The sequence below is a fragment of the Pongo pygmaeus genome, chromosome 11 (assembly GCF_028885625.2).
Source record: "Pongo pygmaeus isolate AG05252 chromosome 11, NHGRI_mPonPyg2-v2.0_pri, whole genome shotgun sequence".
NCBI lineage: Eukaryota > Metazoa > Chordata > Mammalia > Primates > Hominidae > Pongo > Pongo pygmaeus.
In genome coordinates, this window is record NC_072384.2 from 72,620,656 (window position 1) to 72,642,860 (window position 22,205).

At 41.4% G+C, this 22,205-nt stretch overlaps 1 protein-coding gene across 4 annotated transcripts in view; it reads left to right on the plus strand.

Annotated features, from left to right (window-relative positions):
- RAPGEF4 (Rap guanine nucleotide exchange factor 4) overlaps positions 1 to 22,205 on the plus strand; it is a 316,916-nt gene that overhangs the window by 269,897 nt on the left and 24,814 nt on the right. For all 4 annotated transcript variants that reach the window (XM_054477049.2, XM_054477050.2, XM_054477052.2 and 1 more), the window contains 8 exons: positions 8,844 to 8,994; positions 10,759 to 10,847; positions 11,584 to 11,614; positions 11,836 to 11,914; positions 13,068 to 13,214; positions 15,030 to 15,127; positions 20,665 to 20,790; positions 21,175 to 21,353. In XM_054477049.2, coding sequence (XP_054333024.1) covers positions 8,844 to 8,994; positions 10,759 to 10,847; positions 11,584 to 11,614; positions 11,836 to 11,914; positions 13,068 to 13,214; positions 15,030 to 15,127; positions 20,665 to 20,790; positions 21,175 to 21,353 — 900 coding nt within the window. The remainder of the gene's footprint in view (positions 1 to 8,843; positions 8,995 to 10,758; positions 10,848 to 11,583; positions 11,615 to 11,835; positions 11,915 to 13,067; positions 13,215 to 15,029; positions 15,128 to 20,664; positions 20,791 to 21,174; positions 21,354 to 22,205) is intronic.

The window sequence follows — 22,205 nt, forward strand, 5'->3', positions numbered from 1 at the left end:
CCTCAGCCTCCCGAGTAGCTGGAACTACAGGCACGCACCACCACACCCAGCTAATTTTTTTTGTTTTTAGTAGAGATGGAGTTTCACCATGTTGGCCAGGATGGCCTCGATCTCTTGACCTCGTGATCTGCCTGCCTTGGCCTTCCAAAGTGCTGGGATTACAGGTGTGAGCCACCACACCTGGTATTTATTTCATTTCACATATAGGAGAAATCAAAGCACAGGGAGGTCTAATAACTGCCTGAGATCCTGCATATACTGGTAGACATTTGGAGGAAGTCCGTGTAGCACTGATGTAATGGACATTGTGGTTGATTTGCCAACATTCATGCCTTATTACTCGGTCATTCTAGCCACTCGTAGTAATTAGCCTCCCTGGCCAAAGACTGGTTCTCCAACGCCAGACCCAAGCTAGACTGGGCCAATGGAATTCAAAGAGAGGCTTCCTGGGCTTTTGGGTGAAAACCTTTTTAACATTTAGGAGAAAAAAACAGGAAGCCTGTAACCCCAATTGCCAGCAGCAGCTATCTTACAACCATGATGGGAATGAACCCCAAGATAAAGCTGAAATGAGGAGACAGTCAGGAAAAACAGGGGTCTGTGATAACATCATCAGCATTTGACTGGTCCTGAAGCTTACTCTGCCAATAGATTATCTTTTTATGTCAATGAATATAGGTGTTTGTTGTTTAGGACAGATTCTTACTGCAGCTAAAAGAATCTTAAGTATGAATGGCTGATATTTAAACTTACAGAAATTTTAAAACAGCAATAATTTTGGACAGATTTTTTTTGTTACTATACTAATTTTCTTCAGCTTAGTATTCAACACAAATTTTGTGCTTTTCGCCTGGAAATAATGAGTTTAGTTTCTTGAATTAAGAAGAAAAAAATATAGAACATGGATTTGCCACTAAGTTTTAGCTAAATCCACCTTTTCTGTGTTTCATCCCTGTATAGAAGCAAACACAACAGCTTCCCTCACTGAAAAATTAGGGTCCCTGTCATAAAAATCTTTGTGAAATTGATCTGGGGATGTTCTCTTTATAAGTTGACTTGGGTTTTATAAGTGGAACATTTATCAAAATCTACTTTTCTTTTTGATGAAAGATTCACATAATAGCAGCAGGTTCATATTCTTTAAATGAAGCCAAGTTTTTAGGAACATTTTTTAGATTTCTAAGAAAAACTTTCAACTTAAATTTTGTTGAAACCAGATTTTGTCATCATAGTCCCAATTTGATTCTGAAAAGTGTTTGATCCATATGTCACCATCAGAGGAATTTGCTCTGCAGATATGCAATTTGAGAGTTTGTTTCCAATGAGGAAGACTTTGTTTGATGATGTTATGAACATGATATGCTTCTTGGGAAAAAAATGACTGTCTTATCAGATATGCTAAAAAATATTTCATATACATGTTATTGGCCTCATATCAACACTATGCACTCTTTTAATCTTGTTTTTCACAATAGAGAAAGTGAGCTTGAGCAGCTAGATAATTTGCCCCTAGCTACATAGCTAGTAAATGTTATAACAAGATTTGAACCCAAGCAGTGTATTGCGTTAGGGCACGTCCTAACTGCTGTGCTATGAGTACAGGCCCTTGGCTTGAGAATTAAAAGGAGAATAGCCAGGAAGTAGAGACTTCTAAAAACACAGAGGATTCTGAAAATCAGTGGGAAAAATATTCTGAGCAAGAAAATGGGAGATATGTAAAGAAATTGATGGTACAGAAGGCGCTCCTGTGAGCTCAAAGTTAATAGGTACACACAAACAAAGGAGCAGCCTGTGTGGATAGGCTAAGTAACATCACAGACTTAAACCCAGAAATGCCAGGTCTTATGAAAAATTCCACAATGGTCCATTGAAAATACTTTAAATGACTTCCAGAGGAGAATCAGTAATAACATTGGTGGCTAAGATTTACTGAATAGTTAATATGTTTCAGATACATGTTTTACCTGTATTATCTCATTTCATCCTTGACAGCAATCTTATGAAGTTTACTGATGAGGAAACCAAGGCTCTAAATGGTCAATTAACTTACCAAAGATCATACAGTTTTTATATAAGTGGGGAAGCCAGGATGGGACCTAAGTAGTGTAATTTCAGAACTTGCATTTTATGAACATGCCATATGAAGGAGGAAATAGACCCAGTGGTCACAATGTCAGGTTGCTCCACGAAGACAAGAAGCCCAGATTATAGTAAAAAAAGCAAAAGCTCTGAAGTAAAAAGACCCGTGTTTAAGACCTGTGTCCTATAAGCTATATTACTCAGCAATTATGCTTAACCTCTCCAAGCCCCTTCTGTAAAATAGGGGTAATTATATGATACGGTCTGGCTCTATGTCCCCACCCAAATCTCATCTCGAATTGTAATCTGAATTTTAATCCCCATGTGTTGGGAGCAGAACTGTGTGGGAGGTGATTAGATCATGGGGGTGGCCCCCCCCCATGCTGTTCTCATGATAGTGAGTGAGTTCTCATGAGATCTGATGGTTTTATAAGGGGCATTTCCCACCTTCACTTGGCACTTCTCCTTCTTGGTGCCATGTGAAGGACATGATGGTTCCCCTTCCACCATGATTGTAAGTTTCCTGAGGCCTCCCCAGCCCTGTGGGACTCTTTCCTTTATAAATTATCCAGTCTTGAGCAGTTCTTTACAGCAGTGTGAGAATGGACTAATACATTATACTTGCCCTACCCACTTTACCAGGTTGTTGTGAAAATCAAATGAGGTTATGTGTGTGAACATACATTATAAACCTTAAAGCCCCATATATATGTTGCTATTATTATTATACCATCAGGAGAGGAATATGGCATGTTATAAAGAATATACAAAAGCTTTGTCTTGTCAGTGGGCAGATGACCCCCAAAGTTTGTTTTCAGCTGCAAGCAGAGATCTTGTATGCAAAGCAGGGTTTTAAAAAACAACAACAATGAAGAGTATCAGTTTGAATGTTGTTAAGTGTTTTATAAATAGCTGCATAATTAGCATGTACTTACTGCAAAAAGTATACATAATATTTTATTCCCTGTTGTAGGCTGTAATGAATCTGCTGCCTCTACATCCTGGGAGGTTTTCACTTACTTTCCCCGTGATAATTTTAATACATGGAACCATTATTAGCTGAATTAAGAATAAGTAAATGAGCAGTTAAAAAAAAGTACAGAAAAATTACAGGTGCCTGTGGTGAGTAAGATAATAACTAGGTAAAAATATATGAAATAATTACAGTGTTTGAACGGCAGAGCCGGCATGAGGAAAATGACTCAATGGAATATTAAGCCTGATGTTGGCAGGGTAGAAAAACTGTAGCCTACACTGTGGCCTTCACCTCTTCTGATTCTCAGCCCTAAAACCTCACTGCAAACAGATCCAATCTGCTCTCAGTCACATGTACGCAATGCTGAAGGAGGTGGTTCAGTTCTGTGAAGATTTAGTCACTCTGAAAGTTTGTCATCCTGTAGATTAAATACCCAATATCTGAAAGATTCTATTTAAAAGATGTACCAGGTATTTTACAATTAAATTCTTTATGAACTTATTTAGAATGTACCTCTGATCTGTATTTGACATCTTGACAAAACGGGATTCCGGGTAACTTAGTTAAAGGCTCTTAAATAGCTGTGATATTTTTAAAGGTTTTTTGTTTTTTTAGAAAAGTGCATTAGATATAGCATTCCAAACAGTGTAATCAGTTGATAAAAAAATATTGAAGGCTTTTGTGTGCCCAGTCTTTAGCTAGAAAGTGCAGAAATTAACAGTGAGTTTACGACCTCGTTCCTTCTGTTAAGGATTCTGATTTAATGCTTCCAGATGGTGAGAAATACTTTATTACAAGTTAAGTATTCCTAATCTGAAAATCCAAAATCCAAAATGCTCCAAAATTCGAAGTTTTTTTAAGCTCTTGTACCAGTAGGTATAATGCAAACATGCCAAAATCCAAAAAAAAATCTGAAATCCAAAACCACTTCTGGTCCCAAGCTTTTGGGAAAAGAGATACTCAACTGTGTAAGCAAAACTTCAAGTTGGAATTTGAATGATCAGATTTAACAATGTCTGCTCAGTCGCAGTGAGCCACTGCTTTCTTAATTGACAGGTATTAAACTATAGCAGATGGGATCTCGTTCAGGTATTAACAATTTCTGTGCCTCTCTATCAGATTATGAAGGCTGTTAACTCTTTATTTTCTGCATGTGCTTTGTTATGAGGATTTGGGGGATCAATTTCTACATCTCAGATGGATTTCCCTATTTCCCAACAAACTTCGAAGTCATCTGACTCTGCTGTATAATCTATGTTTGCGTGAAGAAAGTAACGTTAACATCAGACAAAACACAACAACATAGGTAAAAAGAGTACTGGGGAGGAAAATAGAGAACTGAGTTCTAGTTCCAAGAATTCCTTTGATAAATTTGGAAAAATCGCTTAAACTCATTCTGCCTCAGTTTTCTTACCTCTAAGGTGATGGAGTTGAAGGAAATGTAATCAAAGGGCTCTTGAAACCGAGATGCTGTGATTCCATGACTTATCTGAAATCAACTCAAAAGTGTCAGTGATAAGTTTGGCCACTTAAACTATATGGCCTTTCCTTAATGGTGTTTAAAATACTAATTCAGTAAATAATTTTAGATTGCCTTACAGACTTTTAAAAAACTAGAACTTTATGAGATATAGGAACCATGTTGTCTTTCTGCATCTCTTTCCCTATGAGTTCAGGCAGCCATATTGCTTCTTTCCTGGACCCAACTGTCATATCATGAGTCATGGCCTTATTCAATAAAAGCACTTCTTGATCATGCATTATTCCAATTTTAGCCAGAGACGGCTTCTTCAACCTTCCTGATGTGTCTGAATTTATTAACATGCTGTATTTGAAATGTTACTCTTTTTAGATTGCACTTTTGACATCATATTGAGACAAGGGAGCTAGTAGGATATTCTTTATTCTTTGGCTGCTACCTGACGGGAATATAGTTTTTCCCCCTTCCTACCTTTTTTGTAGGAGTTAAATAAAATCTAAAAATTACAAACTTTCTAAAAGCCTGGGGAGATTGTTATTGGAATGAATAGAAACCTCAGCGTCTGATCTGTAACCATTTCAGGTATAATCAATTGTGTACAAAGTTCTCTCTGTGTTTCTTAAGAACCTGATTCAACAGACATTTCAGAAAGGGAACCCTGTGTGTCGCCTCTGGAGGAGCAGAATCCTTTAGCAATGCCTGGATTCAGCTATAAAAGAAGTGTCACCCCCACCCTCACTTTAGTAAATAAACATCCATGAGGGGACAAATGAGACTTTGTGAAATAAGTCAGTGCTTCCCTTTATTTTCCCAGGGGTAAAAATACTGAACTTTCATGAGAAAAGGGAGAAAGCCTTTCCCAGTCCCTCCAGATTTGGTCAATTCTGTCTCCCTAGAGGCTGTCGGGTTCTTCATCAAAGACAAGGGGTCAGCCCTGGTTACTAAACATGCTGAATCAGCTGCGGGAACCTTGGAACTTCAACACACACACACACACACACACACACACACACACACACACACACAGGAACTTCAACACACACACACACACACACACACACACACGGAATCTCTTTCCCATTAGGCTTTTTGCTTTCCGGATGCATTTATTCTTAACCCAAGCACTAAGGTCTAGTTGCTATAGCTGCTGGTTAGGATAGTGGGGGTGGGAATAGTGGAAAGAGCCCTGTCTGAATTTGCAAGCCCTGCCATTTATTCACTCAACAACCTTGGCCAGATCTCTTCTCTCTGAATCTCCATTTCCTCACCGGTAAATATTTCCTCCTCAGGTTTGTGGAAAGCATCATTTGATAGTCTAAGAATATTGAGTTATTTTATGAATTGTAAAGCTCTATACACGTGTTATCATAACAAGTAGGAAAGAATCTTTCCTCTCTCTCTCTCTCTCCCCTCACTCCTCCTTTCTCTCTTACACATGTGAATACCTCCTTTCCAACATGTTGTCCAATGTAATATTTCAGATGAATAGGACTGTGCCCATTGTATCACCAGAACCTAGCATGGTGCTTTACTCAAAGTAGTCTGTTAATTAATAATTAGTGAATCAATTGGATCAATTTGAATAGTTTCTTTGCCTAAGTACTTGTAAAGCATTTTGATGTATTTTCTCTGAAAAGCATATTAATTCATTTGAAAATATATTTACCTCTTAAAAACCATATTAGCAGACTCCGTCTCAAAAAAAAAAAAAAAAACCACATTAGCACCTTAATTGTCCTATCTTGGGGTTATTTTTCTAAATTGAGGCTAAGTGTTCACCACTCTATTACTACCAGCTCAGTAAAAGCTTCCCTTTCCTCTCTATGCTGTTTCCATCTTTGAGTGATTCAAAATATGCTCATGTTGCATGTGTAGTGAAATATTTTTAAGATCGTAGTTTATAGAGTAACTTAGGGCACAGTGTGACATTCTTTTAAATTGGCGTGATCTGAGAGAGAATTAAATTTGCTCGTTTTTCACAGTACAAGGCCATCAGAAAGGTTGTCTTTCACAGGCACTATCACTTAGACTTAGAAGAGGGGCTAGAGGGAAGAAGCCTAGTCTCAGGTGCCCGGTGAGGAATATGCATGGTCCATAGTGGCATCAGGATATTTGGGACAGTCTAGGGAGTGAGCCCAGCCTAGTGGGAGCTTTGACACAGACCGTACTCAGAATTCAGAATCTCCACTGACTCTTACATTTATAGGGGTTGGTGTTCCTCAGCCCACACTCCTACTCCCCACCTTGGCCATTCTTACTTTATCCATTTGGCTCCTATGCCATGGAAATGAAAAAGATAGCACCTGCCAAAGCCTGATGTCATCCAAGTGTCTGCACAAACACAAGTTACCATAAAACTAAACCAAAGAAAGCACAATGGCAAGGCAGCATTGTATTTTCATTATGTTAGTTTGTGGCACCTACCTGATTCTCCGTCGGTTCACCTTGCGTTAGCGTTATTAAATGCGGTAGCTGAAAGAGAATTTGGAAATGATTTCTTCTCACCTCCTCATTTCATGGAGAGTAAATGGAAGTCTGCAGTGGCTAAGTGATTTACACAAGATCACATAGCTAAATGGTGGCAGCTAGAGGACTTGAACCCAGATCCTCCCACTCTTGGGTGAACCAGTACATATTTTTCAATCAGTCAAGACTTTCCTATTTGGTACCTACCATGCATCTGACTATGCTCCTACATGCCATTAAAAAATGGTCATAAAATATAATGTCCAGCATTGCAACTCTTTGGAAAGAAAAACTCAGTTATAAATGCATGCGAGCAAGAGACCAAAGAGTTAATCAGAAAAGAAATAATTTTCACAGAAAGAGATCTTTCTTCCTTTCTTTATTGTGAGCTGAGAGAGGATTGTAGCAATACAGGTTGAGCAATTTTCTTTTTTATGAATCTTGTGCTCAATTTATGAAAGCCATTTTGCAACCCATTTACATGCAGTAAACCTTTGCTTTAAGGTTCTGTCATTTACCTTGATCATGATTATTTATAGTCCTTTTAGAAAAGGCTCTTTACTGGTTTAGCTCTCAAGCACAGCACTGTCACAAGCCGGTTTTCTACATCTTTCAAGGCAGGGTAGGAAGCTAAGACAGGGCCAGTCTTGTAGCTCGCTGTGAGGAATGGGGGTGTTGGGTAATGGGAAGAACACTAGTTGGCATCAGGAGTCTTGCATTTGCAACCTCTGCACTCTCACTGTGTAATCCTGGCCATTTATGCTTCTTTAGTTTCAGTTTGTTCACTTATAGAAATGGAGCGACACTTTCATCACAAGGCTATAAAGTGGAGTTGAACTGAAGTACTTTGTGTTCAAGTTATATTGTAAATTGTGAAGAGTAAGTTGTTTTATGAACTAATTATCTATAATATGAACTATAAATCATTGAAAAAGGAATGGTATGTCTAACCTAAAATATTTCTTGATTACCTGTGATGTTGTCCTTCCTGTAGTACATACAAGAATGGACCAGGGACCTTTACACTTGGCACATAGGAGACCCTCAATCAGTACTTGTTGCATTAATGAATAAATACAGTTTCTGGGTGAAAGTCAGTATGCTAGGCATAGTGTAGAATACAGGACAAATGACCATCATCCCAAGCCTCAAGGTGCTTACAATTAAGATGGTAGCCATAAATGCGCAAAGAGCCAGTAAGGTAAGTCGTGGTTCTACACAAGAGAAGAAGGTATGGTGTAAAAAGTGTTTCTGAGGCCCTCACCAGAGAATTGGTACAGCAGGAGCCTTTCCTCTTCCTACCTCTGGGTGAGTTTATCTACCTCCAGCCTCACTTGCCCACCCATGCACTCTTTGTATCAGCCATGGTGCCAGCAGGACTAGATGCCCACTTGGAAGGGTTTTACTGAAATGCATATAACAGAGGGGATTACAGCGATTCGGGCAGAATTTTGGAAACCAACAATGGGTGGAAACGCACCCAGAGAGAAGCAATGGCAGGAAACATTACCACCCAGAGTAGCAAAGGGCAAGGCAGATCCTGGCAGAGAATGACAGCTAGAGCTAGACACAAGAATCCTTGTCCACACCAAGTCCAGGAGGAGTCTGTGAAAGTCTAATCCCTTGGGCAACTATCAGGCCAGAGTCAGCAGGAGTAAACAAGGAATTGCATGCATTTGGCGTAGACACTTTCTGTGGGGTTTTTCATGAGGGCCTAGGGGAGGAATTCTATCCATCTAAAAGCCTGGCTTTCTGAAGCTGGGATCTGTCACTCTTTACCTTTGAAAGTAGCATGTGAAATGAGTGTGAAATGGCTCAATTTCTTCCTTGACTCCTCGGCACCTACCACGCACAGCCTTCACAAGGTACAGAACAGGAGAAAATGGATTATGCCCTCAACAATAAGAGGCGAGTCATCCGCCTGGTTCTACAGTGGGCTGCCATGTATGGAGACCTCCTACAAGAGGATGATGTGTCTATGGCCTTCCTGGAGGTAGGCAGGGGTCATCCCTTCCAAGAATACACTGTTGTCCTACAATACAGGGACCTACCTATAGGCTCAGCAGCTTCCCTGGAGAGACTGTAATTGCAAATGCTAGACTTTGTGAACACATTCGTTCATCAGAAAGGAACTACAGAAAAAGTAAAGAAAAAATTTACCCATTATTCTGCCACTCTGACTCCATAATCGGTAGCATTTTCATGTATTTTCACCTAGTCTCTTTTTCTTTGTATGTTTTATCTTGTAGTCACGTAGCACCCATCATTCTGCAGGATGCTTTTTCCATTTAATTTGATATAATGATTTTTCTGTCAGTACAGTCCTTATAATAAAAATTTCTTTACATCTCCTGAAGTAATCAAAAAAATTTCTAATGACCATTGAGTAGCATGTCACAGATATATTTATGTGTTCCCCTATTGTTGAGTATTCACATCATTTCCAGTTTTCACCTTCCTAGAATAGTAGTACGGTAAAAAGTCTTGTGCAAGTGAGTCTGTCCTTGATTACCTTCCTAGAAGTGGGATTACTAGATCAAATGGTAGATATTTTTGAGTGGAGTGGAGCAGATCGTTTATTTAGGAATTGCTAGAACCGGAAATGGTAGGCTGTGAAAGCGGTTCGTAAACACTGTTGAAATATGCACTTCCCCGTTCCTTCCCGTAGCTCTAGCCCCAAATTACAGCACTGATCCTGACATTTAAGCTCAATTAGTCACTCTCTCTTCCAAAATTTGGATGAAGACCTTACTTCTGTGCAGGCAAAAGGCAATGTTACTTCCATTTCAAACTTTTTCAGTCTGTGTGTTCTAAAATTATAAATTATCCAAAAGAAACATACACCCTCTTTCTTTTCTATTCATATCATTTCACACCCAGAGGGGCGAGGCAGCGAGGAAAGATGGACCGAGAGCATCCCTCCAAGCTGAGGAATGAAGTATTTTGAAAATGCGAGGAATGGCGGTAGCTTGGGGTCATACATTGACTCATGGCCTCTACCCACTGAGTTACAGGACCATTTTGCAGTGAACTAAAGTGGTGGTGAAGCTGGCACTGCCATGGTACTCACCTACTGCTGCAGAGCAGAGTTCTGCTCCTAAGCAGAGCAGGCACACCTACAGCTGCAGGGTTACGACAGTTCCCAGAAGGGCATCAGAGAGTCCTGAGTTGGTGGCACAAACTCAGCATAAATTCGCTACAGTGCTGAAGACCATGCTGCATCTTACCACCAACCATGACCCAGAATGAGTGACACCTAGTAAATAAACAATACATAGCAAAATAATGTGAAAACGAACATTAAAATTCCCCTGAAAAAAAATGAAGTAAAAAAAGCACTTTTTTGTGGACTGCAAAATGACCCATTTCAAAACATTGGCTTTCATATAAATATCATATAAACAGTTCACCTGCAATTTACTTTGAATTGAATTTTTATTGTTGTAAAATAGATATCTAATATAAATGTTCCCATTGTAACCATTTTTAAGTGTATAGTTCAGTGGCATTCATTTCATTTCTGATGTCTGTGAAGTCATTGATTGCCACTATCTATTTCCAAAATTTTTTCTCATGGCCAATTTTGAACTTACACATAGTGTAACATTTTCTTCTTTGTTCTTCCTCCAGTCCGTGAAGCCATGGTCTGGAGATGCTGGTGAAGCAGATGACATAGGGACACATCTTTATTGCTCTTGACAGAATCGTGTGCCTTTTGCAGTTCTTGTTAAAAGCCTGTGACTTTTGCCAATTACAGGAGTTTTATGTATCTGTATCAGATGATGCCCGGATGATTGCTGCCCTCAAGGAGCAACTGCCAGAGTTGGAGAAGATTGTCAAGCAAATGTAAGGAAGGGCTTGACTTTGGGGGTGTGCTTTCATTAAGTAAGTCTCAAAAAGTCCTTTGCCCACAAGAAAGGTTAAAGCTGGTCTTTGCATAGCCATGCCCTGCTTGATTTGATTTAAGCAGACTGGGCTGAGGGCATAGGTGGTGCAGTAAGGCCAGAGGAACAGAAGGACTGAGATTCTGTTCATTCTGTGCTAGAGGGCTGCCAGAAGAAAGCCTGGGAAAGAAAAGATCCTCCTGTGTGGAGTCCAACTCAATAAACGTGGGTCCCTTAGGTTCAAGGCAGTGAATCTGGCAATAAAATGGCCAGCAGCATTTAAAGAAAGTTTGAGGGCAATTCCTTATATGGAAAATTCACTAACTGCTGCCAAAGCTGTTGGTAGTGAATATTTGTGTCCTCTCAATGAACCAGAAGGTTTTCACATGGTGTTACTTGAGCTATAGATTAAATGCAGTATCAGAGAGTGAGTGTGCTGCTGGACAGACTTTGAAAGCTAGAAATCCTGGCTTTGAACATCGGTTCTGCCAGGAATCTGCCTGTGACAAGAGCTGATATCTTTGCTGTCTACCCTTCTGCTTTGATCTATTACTATTAAAATGAGGAAGCTCATATTGCCTCCTGAAAGGATTCTGTGATTGTGATTTCATTTTCTAATATAAGATTAGTTATATACAAATAAGGCAATTTAATAGTAGCAATGGTATTAAATAATGTGCTTTGTCTACTTCTCATAGCTCAGAAGATGCAAAGGCACCACAAAAGAAGGTAGGTAGCATGAACTTGCATTCTCTGTCTGTGCCCTGTAGAATTACAATTCCCCAGAAATATTATATTGCAGTCTACATAAAAGTGATTTCTTTTTTGTAGACGCGAAATATATTGTCTTCATTTCTTGACTCTGCTTGCTTCTCAGATGTGTCTTCTCTGAGATGCTAGTGTGCATTGGTCACTGTCTCTTATGGCACTTGCTGTGGTTGTTTTTACAGCACAAGGTTCTTTTGCAACAGTTCAATACAGGTGATGAGAGAGCCCAGAAGCGCCAGCCTATCCGCGGCTCTGATGAAGGTGAGAACCCTCTTCCAACTAACTCGTAGTTGTATAGATTATTTAGAGTCAGGATAATGATAAGCATCACCTTGGACCCACAGAATAGCTTCTTTTGAAGGTTCCCTGTTGCCCTCCAGATGGTTTGCTTGGAGGTACCCTTTGGTGGCCCGATTATTTATGTCCTTAAACTCTTGTGCCTGAAGCCGAGGTGCCTGTCTACCCTTCCCTGATTTGGCCTCTCCCTGCTTAACCCCTTTCCTTGGAGGAAATGAAGATGATCTCAGGGCCTGGTTGTCAGGATTGCCCACCCCTGGGAAAAGCTGGTGGGAAGGTGGCTGGCACCTAGTGGGTGCCAAGGAGACAATGGATCACCAGCATCCTGCCCAGGGACAATGCTCTGGCCCTGAGCCCAGCCCTGAACAGGGAGGCTTTACATCAGGAAGATCAAGATGCTGGCTTTTGTTTGGTTGTTTAAGATTATCCAAAGAATCACAACCAAAAATAGTCACAATAATAATGATAAAACTTTCATTTAAAGCTATAAATGAATCTTGTCATTTAGGACTGCCTCTAAACCCAGGAATTATAATATAATAATGGGAATTGCTCCCAGGATTTTTGTGTTCAGAGTTGAGCCTCTGGGTGCCATATCCAGATCTGCTGATCTAAGTCTGCTGAGCTAAATAGCATCCAAGCTTATATGGCCTGGCCCCAAAGCACACAAGCCACTGAAGCAAGTGAGCAGGAGTGTCAGCACGTGCTCATGGCCCAGGCGGAAGCCCTCCTGTGTGCAGAGAGGTGAATGGTGGCTCCCCACTGCCACACAGGGTAGCAGTGATCTGTGAATTGCCTACAGTATAGCACTTCAGACACTGAACATCAGCCTGAAGATACTCTCAATTTTTTCCCATGACCTATTTGTGGGGTTTTCACCAATATCTCTTGTTCTTTTAATTGGACTTGGCAACCATATGTGCACCTATTCTTAGACCAATGCTAAGGTAAGCAGTTTAGAAGGGGCAGGAATAGGTGTAAATGAGTATGAATAAATACAGTAATAAAAATGGCAAAATGATGCAAATTGGAGAGGATGCCTAAACATTTTTCATAACTATAGTTTTGTTGAAAACTCTTAAGACTGATTTACTGCCTTGTTACTGCCTTTGGATAGTTCTGTTTAAGGTCTATTGCATGGACCACACCTACACAACCATTCGGGTGCCAGTGGCCGCCTCAGTGAAGGAAGTCATCAGTGCAGTTGCCGACAAGCTGGGCTCCGGGGAGGGCCTGATCGTAGTCAAGATGAGTTCCGGAGGAGGTAACAGCTTTAATTCATATTTTAGGCTCTGCAAAATGGGACGTTCCATCCAAGCAGAAACTATGTAAGGAGTTAGCGTGGTCATGTGAGGCTCACCCAGAGGATGAACTGGTGCTTATGTATGCTTCCACTAATAACAGAAACAGTACGGGTAGAGGTGTGCTGGGTTTCTAATGTCCCCTATCTTGTAGGTACCCACTCTAAACCAGAAAGGTGACTGGAACTGGGACTCTTGTGTAGATGTTGGCCTGGAGTTCTTTCAATTTAAACTCTATTCAAAAAAGTTTTAGGCCTTGGAGCCCTGAAAAATATGGACCCCAATAGGAAATCTAGCTGGACAAGCTCAAGGCCATGGGTTTCTACAAGTCCAAAGTTGGAAGTGGTCAGAAGCTAGTTCTTTGAAGCTGATGATGGTTTTTCTCCTTACTCAGTTAGAGAGGCTAGGAGCCTGGCTCAAATGAAATGAGGAATATTTTTCCTCCATGGGATTACAGTTCCTTTCACTGTCCTTGATTACATGGTGCATTTCTGAAATGTCATTTATTTGTTCATCACATATTTACTGGCCACAGTGTGGCTATGAAGGAAAGAATGAGTTAGACACAGCTCACGTCCCCGAGTTGTTCCCAGGCCAGGGAGGAGGTAGACGGTAAGTTAAAACAATTACAGTTCATGCTGGCAAGAGTTTTAGGAATGACCACATACTGTAGTGAGAGACTAGAGGAAGCAACAGTGAGGTTCATTTCTCCAGTCATGATTTGACAGCCATTTGGGGGAATCCTTCAGGGACAGGTGAGCCATTTCTGTCATGTTTTAAGGTGAATGATTCCATTGATGGAAGATTTTTAAATGCATGTTGGATTTTAAGATCTCCCCTCCATTTCTGCTCCAGTTGCACAAGGCCCAGGACGTCTGCCCTCCCTGACCCCTTGTCACCTTCCCATAGATATCCCAGGTCCCACCCTCACTTTCTTTCGGTCTTTACCCAAATGTCAGTGTCTCACTGAAGCTCCCTCCTTCGTTTGCTTCATTCCCTTTCTAAAATGTTAACTTCTTCCCCTTACACAAGCTTCCTAGCCCCCACCCCTGCGATATTTTTTTCTCCTTGCCTTCTTACTCTCTAATCTATTTCTTTTCTTTATTGTTGGCATCTCCCACTATGACGTAATGCTTTTTGGGGTGGGATTTTTTTTTCTGTATTGTTCCCTTCTGTTTCCCCAGTGCCTGGAGCAGTTTCTGGCATGCAGTAAATACAAAATAAATGTTTATTAAATGACCTAATTTCTTAATTTTTTTGACAAGTTCTCATCTGAAGAACTAATTTTTTTAATGTGGGAGGAGGCTTAATCTAGTTAATGCTATTGCCCTGCAAATTAGGGAATAAGTGAAAAAACAATAGTAAATTTTGCGTCTAAAATCATGTAAGGTCTCAGAAACCTCCGAAGTTTTTAAAAAGTGATCTTTCTATGTCCAAAGTCCTGGGCGTGATTACCATCTGGAAACATAACTTGGGAGATAAATAGCAAGTGCGGGTTTTATATGCTCAGTAATTATGGTTGCAGCACAAAACTGGGTGAATTGACCCTCTGGCATCTCTATTCCTTTCTGTGGCCATTTCTGATGGCATCCTGAGTGGCGCAGGGCTGCATGAATGCTGTCTTTTTTATTCCGTGGATCCCTTCAGTACTCTATTTTATGCAGTCGCTCTGCGTGTTCCGGTAATTCACCAAGCTGGCAATTTGTTGGTGTGATTAGGGCAGTGCAGCAAATCTCAGATGTATTTAATAGGCAATCTCATGCTTTTTATGTTCACAGAAAAGGTGGTGCTCAAACCTAATGATGTTTCAGTATTTACGACGCTCACCATTAATGGACGCCTGTTTGCTTGCCCGCGAGAGCAGTTCGATTCACTGGTAGGTGTGTATGGCCTGCTCAGAGCAGCATTGCAATCAGAAAAACTTGTCTGGAGCCTAATTTTGCAATCACACTGAACCCAGTGGCTAAAAAATCTCGAATGGTACTTAGCTTTTTCTTTTTCTGCAGTCTATTAGGTAAGCCTCAGGTGTTCATTTGAGATGCTCAGGGCTTTTGATTTTCTTTTGTGGAAATTAGCCAAGTAGCACCACTATTAGGGCATAATTCAGCTTTCAGAACTCTTTGTTGTAACTCGCCTCATTGGTATGTCCCCAGTTTAAATATTAAGAATCTGAATATTTACGCCAGGATGGAAATAATTTTTCTAAAGCAAAATATCACTATTTATCAGGCTTCTTTGCATTATGGCAAAGCCACCATCTGGTCTAAGAGAAATGCTGTTCCCCGAAAGCACTTTCTCTACCTTATGCAGAAAATGCCAAAGGCCAGACCCTTCCCTAAGTCTCCAAAAACACTTGTTACCCAGCATACAGACAGATCTTTCTGTGAAGAAAGGACTAATAGGCCCAGACTAATAACTGAGTAGCCTGCTCTCTTTTAACTAGGTGGTAGCGTCCATTTCTATTTATCCTACCAGAATTTGGTATATAGGTGAGTAGCTGGTAATATATCTTAGAAAGCATAGAGGGCCAATTCAGAGGGTAGAGAAAGTGGTTTCTTCAGTCTTTGGATACACAGGGTTTCTCCTTTAAGAAAGGCACAAGACCGAGCGTGGTGGCGGGCGCCTGTAGTCCCAGCTACTCAGGAGGCTGAGGCAGGAGAATGGCGTGAACCCGGGAGGCAGCGCTTGCAGTGAGCCGAGATTGTGCCACTGCACTCCAGCCTGGGCGACAGAGCAAGACTCCACCTCAAAAAAAAAAAGAAAAGAAAAGAAAGGCACAAGACAAGAGCTAGAGGTAAACTGCATCCAATTTTAGGGAGGGAGTTTACATAAGGGATGCATGAGTAGGTTTCAAGTTTGATCAGATCAGCTCTTATAGATATCAAGATTCTCTTCCTTGGACTTTTTAGAGGTTGTTTCAGGCTGCTCATAATCCTGATTTTTTGTTTTAGAGAGTACCATTTTGTGCACTCCAGTGAGGATAGGTGGATTTTTACCATATTTTGAATTCACTTGGAGAGGAACTTAGTAAATGTGGCATTAGTTTTCCTGCTAATCCCTCATCTGTCACAGCCCATAAGCACGCTCACCTTTCCTCAACCACCAGCCTTATAAGATCTGAGTCTGCCTCCCACCTTTCCATATATTTTTTTAGTCATCTACATTCATTGCTTTCTAAATAAATATTTCTCAATACTGAAGGATTGGGAAAAAAAAAATGTCATAAATGAATCGTGCTGCCCTCTCCTGGAAAGGAAAGCCATAAAAAGCCAGTTCAGCTGCAGCCCCATCAAAGGTGCTATGTGACATGTTACTGCACGGGTGCTGGGGACTCTCTTGCCAGCAGGTTCTTGGCCGCAGTGCCAAATGACATGGCACAGAGACAGGGAGTGCAGACTGTCTTCAGCTCCCTGTGGGGAAGATACTAACTTTCTAAACTTCTGTTTGTTGGCACACAGTCCTGCAGCCTTCCAAGTTCTTAGTCCTTGCTCGTCCTCTGTTTTAAGGCCTTTGTTGTTGGAAGGAATGTCCTCTGCATTGAGTACCCTGGGCATAAACTTCTTCCCTATCAGCGCTCTGCCATTCATTGTGCTGTGAGTGGCCAAACCTTACCTGCTTCACATAACTGTGGACAGGGAGCTCCTTCTCTGGCTTTCTAAAGATTCCCTTTGAGGACAGCCCATCGAGGAGGAGTCGCACAGAGGATGACCCTGCAGTAGAGAATGTTGGCCACACTCTCTGATCCATCCACACATGCTTCTGCAGGGTCTGCTCTGCGCTTGGGGCTGTGCTGGCTTCTGTGCGACACTAAACCAAGTGCCCCAGAGCCTCTGTCCTTACCGCAGTTATGCTAAAGCCAGAGAGATGAGACTAACACAAGCAGCCTGGACTAGAACAAGTCTTAGTGTTCGATGTTAGCCTTAAATTGTGTGGTCTATAATAGAATTAGTAGAGTGCTGGCGAGTTACCCTAGTGGTTAAGGGTTCAGATTCTGAAACTTTACTCTCTTCACATTTTATTTAAGTATAAATGTCCGTACAGAGCAAATTCCTATAAAACTCCATTGTAGTATAATGTGATTCTACTTTTTTCCGTTCACTGGTTCCTCAGACTTTTATTTAGTACCTACCACATCATCGCAGGCGTTGTAGATGGTTCTGGCTCTGAAATGGTCTTGAAGACAAAACCATCATGGTCCTTATACCTCAGTGAGCAAACAGTGTAGTGAGGCACCCCCGCATGTGATCAGTGAGAATGCAGTGCAGCAAGGGCCATAGCAGAGCCAGACACAGAGGGTGGGGGCGCAGGAGGAAAGGAAGATGCTCCGGGTAGCTTACCTTCGACTTCTCTTTGTCACTGACAATCCACACATCCCTTTTATGACTTAGTCTCCTCATCTGGAAAATGGGAGGATAACAATGCTACTCTCCCAATTACCCCTCTCCAGCCTTAGCAAAGAAATCATGGCTCAAAAACCGTGGGGGAGAAAATGCATGGGAGTTCTGTGTCTGTGTGTAAGCAGCTTTCAGATCTGTGTGTGCAATGCAGGCTCCACATAAGCTCTGCTGTGCCTTATCTGTAGGACATTTCCACAGGGCTATGTACAAGAAAATGGCCCAAGGAGGCGCTTCCTCTGGGGTCCAGGGTGAGCATTTATATTCCCCATTTCTAAGGGAGAAGCACCTTTTGCTGCTCAGATTGCCTCTTCCGTGGCTCATGGAAGGGGTCAACCTGCCCTATGCCGGGAGAGAGACTTGGTGAGCCCTACCCGCTGAAAGAAAAGTTGAGACTCAACAGAGCTTTCCGTTACTCTTAAAAGGGTTGCAGGAGTGATAGGCCAGCATCCACGACTAAAAGAACTTTGCATATTTCTTAATATTAGACTCTTCCCTGTGTTGTTAGGTAAACTTATCCCCCTTATGTAAAGTTATAAAGCCTCAAGGAAAAGAAGGAGCGAGGGGGACTGGGTATCTCCAATCCTGAGGAGACAGCGAACAGCAGGAATAACGTAGGAGGGGCAGCTCCGCAGAGCAGCAGAGGGGCTGTGTTCACAGCAGCTGCAAGAGGGAAGAAAGAACGTGCAGGGCCAGTTTGATCCTCTGAGAGGCAGTCCTAACCCCTAAAATGTATAAGCTTCCCCAACTTTTTTTACCGAGGACCTACCCTGGTTAAAATCATTCTCCTCATTTGTTTCCATATGCTACTTGCCCATCAGCTTCGGTTCAGTTCCCTAAGATTTAAAACTTTGGAATCACTTTTCTTCCCTGTCCTCTGTCCCCTGTGTGGAGTAAATTGGGAGCAACAGTATTTCGCTCCTACATCCAGGTGTTGTACTGATCACACTTTTCTGTGTATTTGCATTGCTGCAGCACTTCTAGAAAGTGAACTGATTTGGGGGAGGGGACCTCTTTTGTGCCACGCACTGTATTTACATGATTCACTGAAATCATTCCTATCCAGTTCTCTTAACAAGCCTAGGGATAGGTATCATGACCCCAATTTACCAGAGCTGGAAACAGACACTCAAGAGATTAGGGAATCAATCCAAGTCTACGCAGTTAGAGTAGGGTTTATATTCAGAGTCACTTGCTCTCTAAAGCTGACACTAACCTGGTCTATTATCTAGTCTATTACAAAACACAGACTTCTAATCTGGTACACGAAGATGTGCTACTAACTGTTCACACTGTCCATGGGGACCCCCTGTGCTCTCTGCTTCTGCCAAGCAAGTTTCGTGACAGCTTCCCCAACTTCGTGCCCTTGTTGCCATCCTTCCACCCCAAGGGGCCATCCTGGATGCTCAGGGAAAACCTTGCTATTCTCACCTGCCCAAGCTTGTCTGCTTCATCTTTTAAAGCCCAGCTTCTTCAAGATCCTGTTCAGACCACACATTCCTTCCAAATATCCAATAACTTCCCAAAAATCTATTCATGTTCCCCTCCTGTTTATCTCTGTACCTGGGTGTCACGTGTGTTGTTGCTTCTGTCCCTTTATACATGCAAATAAGGACCAGCAGCAGATGCTGTCTCTGTGGAGTGCTGTATGGGCCAGACAGGGTTGATTCCCTTCAACTGTAAGCTTGCTTGGTCCTCTCCTAGACTGTAAACTTCCAAATGCAAGGACCATCTACCTGCAGAACATGTAATTTCTCTAGTGCCCAGAATGCAGTGGGAGTTTGTAGAATACAGTGATGATGATGAAAATGATGATGGAACTTGTATAATATTAGGGCTTCTGACATGGATAGTATCTAAATATAGTTAGCATCATTTTGTTTTTATTTTTTATTTTATTTTTTTTGGAGATGGAGTCTCATTCTGTCGCCCAGGCTGGAGTGCAGTGGCACGATCTCGGCTCACTGCAACCTCTGCCTCCTGGGTTTAAGTGATTCTCCTGCCTCAGCCTCCCGAGTAGCTGGCACTACAGGTACATGCCACCACGCCCAGCTAATTTTTGTATTTTTAGTAGAGACAGGGTTTCGCCATGTTGGCCAGGCTTGTCTTGAACTACTGACCTCAGGTGATCCACCCGCCTTGGACTCCCAGAGTGCTGGGATTACAGGCGTGAGCCACTGTGCCAGCCACTTTTGTGACTTTTGGAACTTTGTAATGTATATGTTGCCTATTTATATATAAATCTATTGCATTATACATGTGCTTCCTATATATGCATATCATTCATCTTACTAAGTAAAAACACTTTAGATCGTTTCTCGTAAAAGAAAACTGAGATAAGCAAGTCAGATGGAAACTTTTAGTGAGGGGTCTTCCAGAAAGTAGCAGACGTTGGCTCTCTAATGTCTAGCCCAAAACACCATGACCATGTGAATAACATCCTCAGCTCAACATCTGCCCAAGAGTAGAGGAATCAGACATCATGTGTAACCTCAGTTCACAGAGCTTTCCATCCCCTCATGACCCCAGGCAGTGCGTCCCAAGAGATGGAGAGGCAGCAGTGTTACCATGGCCACCGGCAGCAGGAAGTAACACTGTGGATGAACGTCCCAAACTGCCATGCCATTACCTGCTTTACAGCAGCTTCAGTGACAAATAGGAGGAAAAAGGTCTCCGAGGACTTCTTCCATTTTTACCAGGGAAAAGAAGAGTTTCCAGGGACCTCCCAGGCCCGAGTGTAAGAGAAGAGAACCTCTGCAGGTCACTCTTCACTGAATCTTATTTGCCGCGGTTCACATTTTTCAGTCAGTGGAATTGATGATAATGATGATTGGTGACTATACAGACGACACTAAAGCAACCAGCGTTGCGAGCAGAGGCATCTCTCATCAGAGTTTCCAGATATTCCTGAAAGCATCCATCTCCAGAATCCTTTCCCCTCAGAAACTCCTGAAAGCTCTCAGTGCTAAATACTTGTCTGTGTTGGGTTTCTGATATATTTTTGCATTATTATTCATAGACTCCCTTACCAGAACAGGAAGGCCCAACTGTTGGAACAGTGGGAACTTTTGAACTGATGAGCTCCAAAGATTTAGCATACCAGATGACAATTTATGATTGGGAACTCTTCAACTGCGTGCATGAGGTAAGATGCAGGATCAGATGTGTTAGTAGCTAAGATAGCAAGGATAAAGGCTGCTGGCATTGCTTAGTTTGTAAGTGCTAATATGTGCTACAATATGGAAACCACATGACAATTTTTTTGCATACTGAGCTTATAAATAAAGCATGCTATAAAGCCTTTGAGTATTAAAGAAAAATCTTTACAGTATGCCATGTCTTCCTGTATATATTAAGCCAGTAAAACCTAGTTTATATTTATATATTTAACAAGCCTCATGGAAGCCCTTCAAGTCTGATTGAATTCACATTTACTGACCAGTAAAACACTGTCTTGACAAATAGAGAAACCTAGCTGGTGTTTTGATTTAAAAACAAATAAGCAAAATTGTTTTCCTTTCTTTTCTAGCTGGAGCTAATCTATCACACATTTGGAAGGCATAATTTTAAAAAGACCACAGCAAACTTGGATTTGTTCCTGAGGAGATTTAATGAAATTCAGTTTTGGGTCGTCACTGAGATCTGCCTTTGTTCTCAGCTCAGCAAGCGTGTTCAGCTATTAAAAAAATTTATTAAGATAGCAGCCCAGTAAGTATATTTAGCTTGGAAAGAGAAAAAAAAAATGTTGAGCTGTGTTTTCATTTTGTTTTCTTAGACTACACCTTAAAAAGAAAAACAGGATCTAGGAACTGCTAGAGGGCCAAACACAGGGTCTTAGGAATAACCAAACTCTTGTAATGGATCTCTTCTATATTTTGTAGCATTTAACATCAATAGATAAACTAACTTCTTTACAGCACTGATGCTGGAGTCGAAGCTGTGACCTCTCTTTGCTCTTTGCTTTCTACTCAGACGGTTTTGCCTCCTTTAGTTTAAAGATTCCTTCCGCAAACCAAGTTCCCTTGTACTTCGAAAGTTCAGTTGAAAAGATCTTGAAGTCAATGTCCAGCATGACACATTCTCACCAGTAGAGGGCAGTGCAGCATGCATGTACAGCAGCACATCCAGCCCAGACAGAATTAAATCGGTAAAATGCATGCAAGCTAACCTGGTACATGAAAATCATCTCTATAAACATCAGAAAAAGAAGCATCTATCTTATAAATATTCTATTAAACAGCACTTCATGGGAAACAATTTTTTTACTACAGGGGCCAGTTAGAATTCTCCCTGACATGAATTTAATCTCCTGCTATTTAGATATGCCTGACGACCTCCTGTTTACTTCCATGTTTTTGGTATCACCACAGTGCTAAAAATAAAATGCTAAATGTGGCCTATGGCTGTGAGACTTCTTTCCTTTCTAAATGCAGGGAGCTCTAGCACACAGGAAGGCTGAGAGCACAAGTGACCCCAGCCAGACAATTTTCTTGACCCAAAATCAAACATGGAGTTTGATTTCCTGGGCTAAACAAAGAAGTAAAGGCTGCTTGACATTTT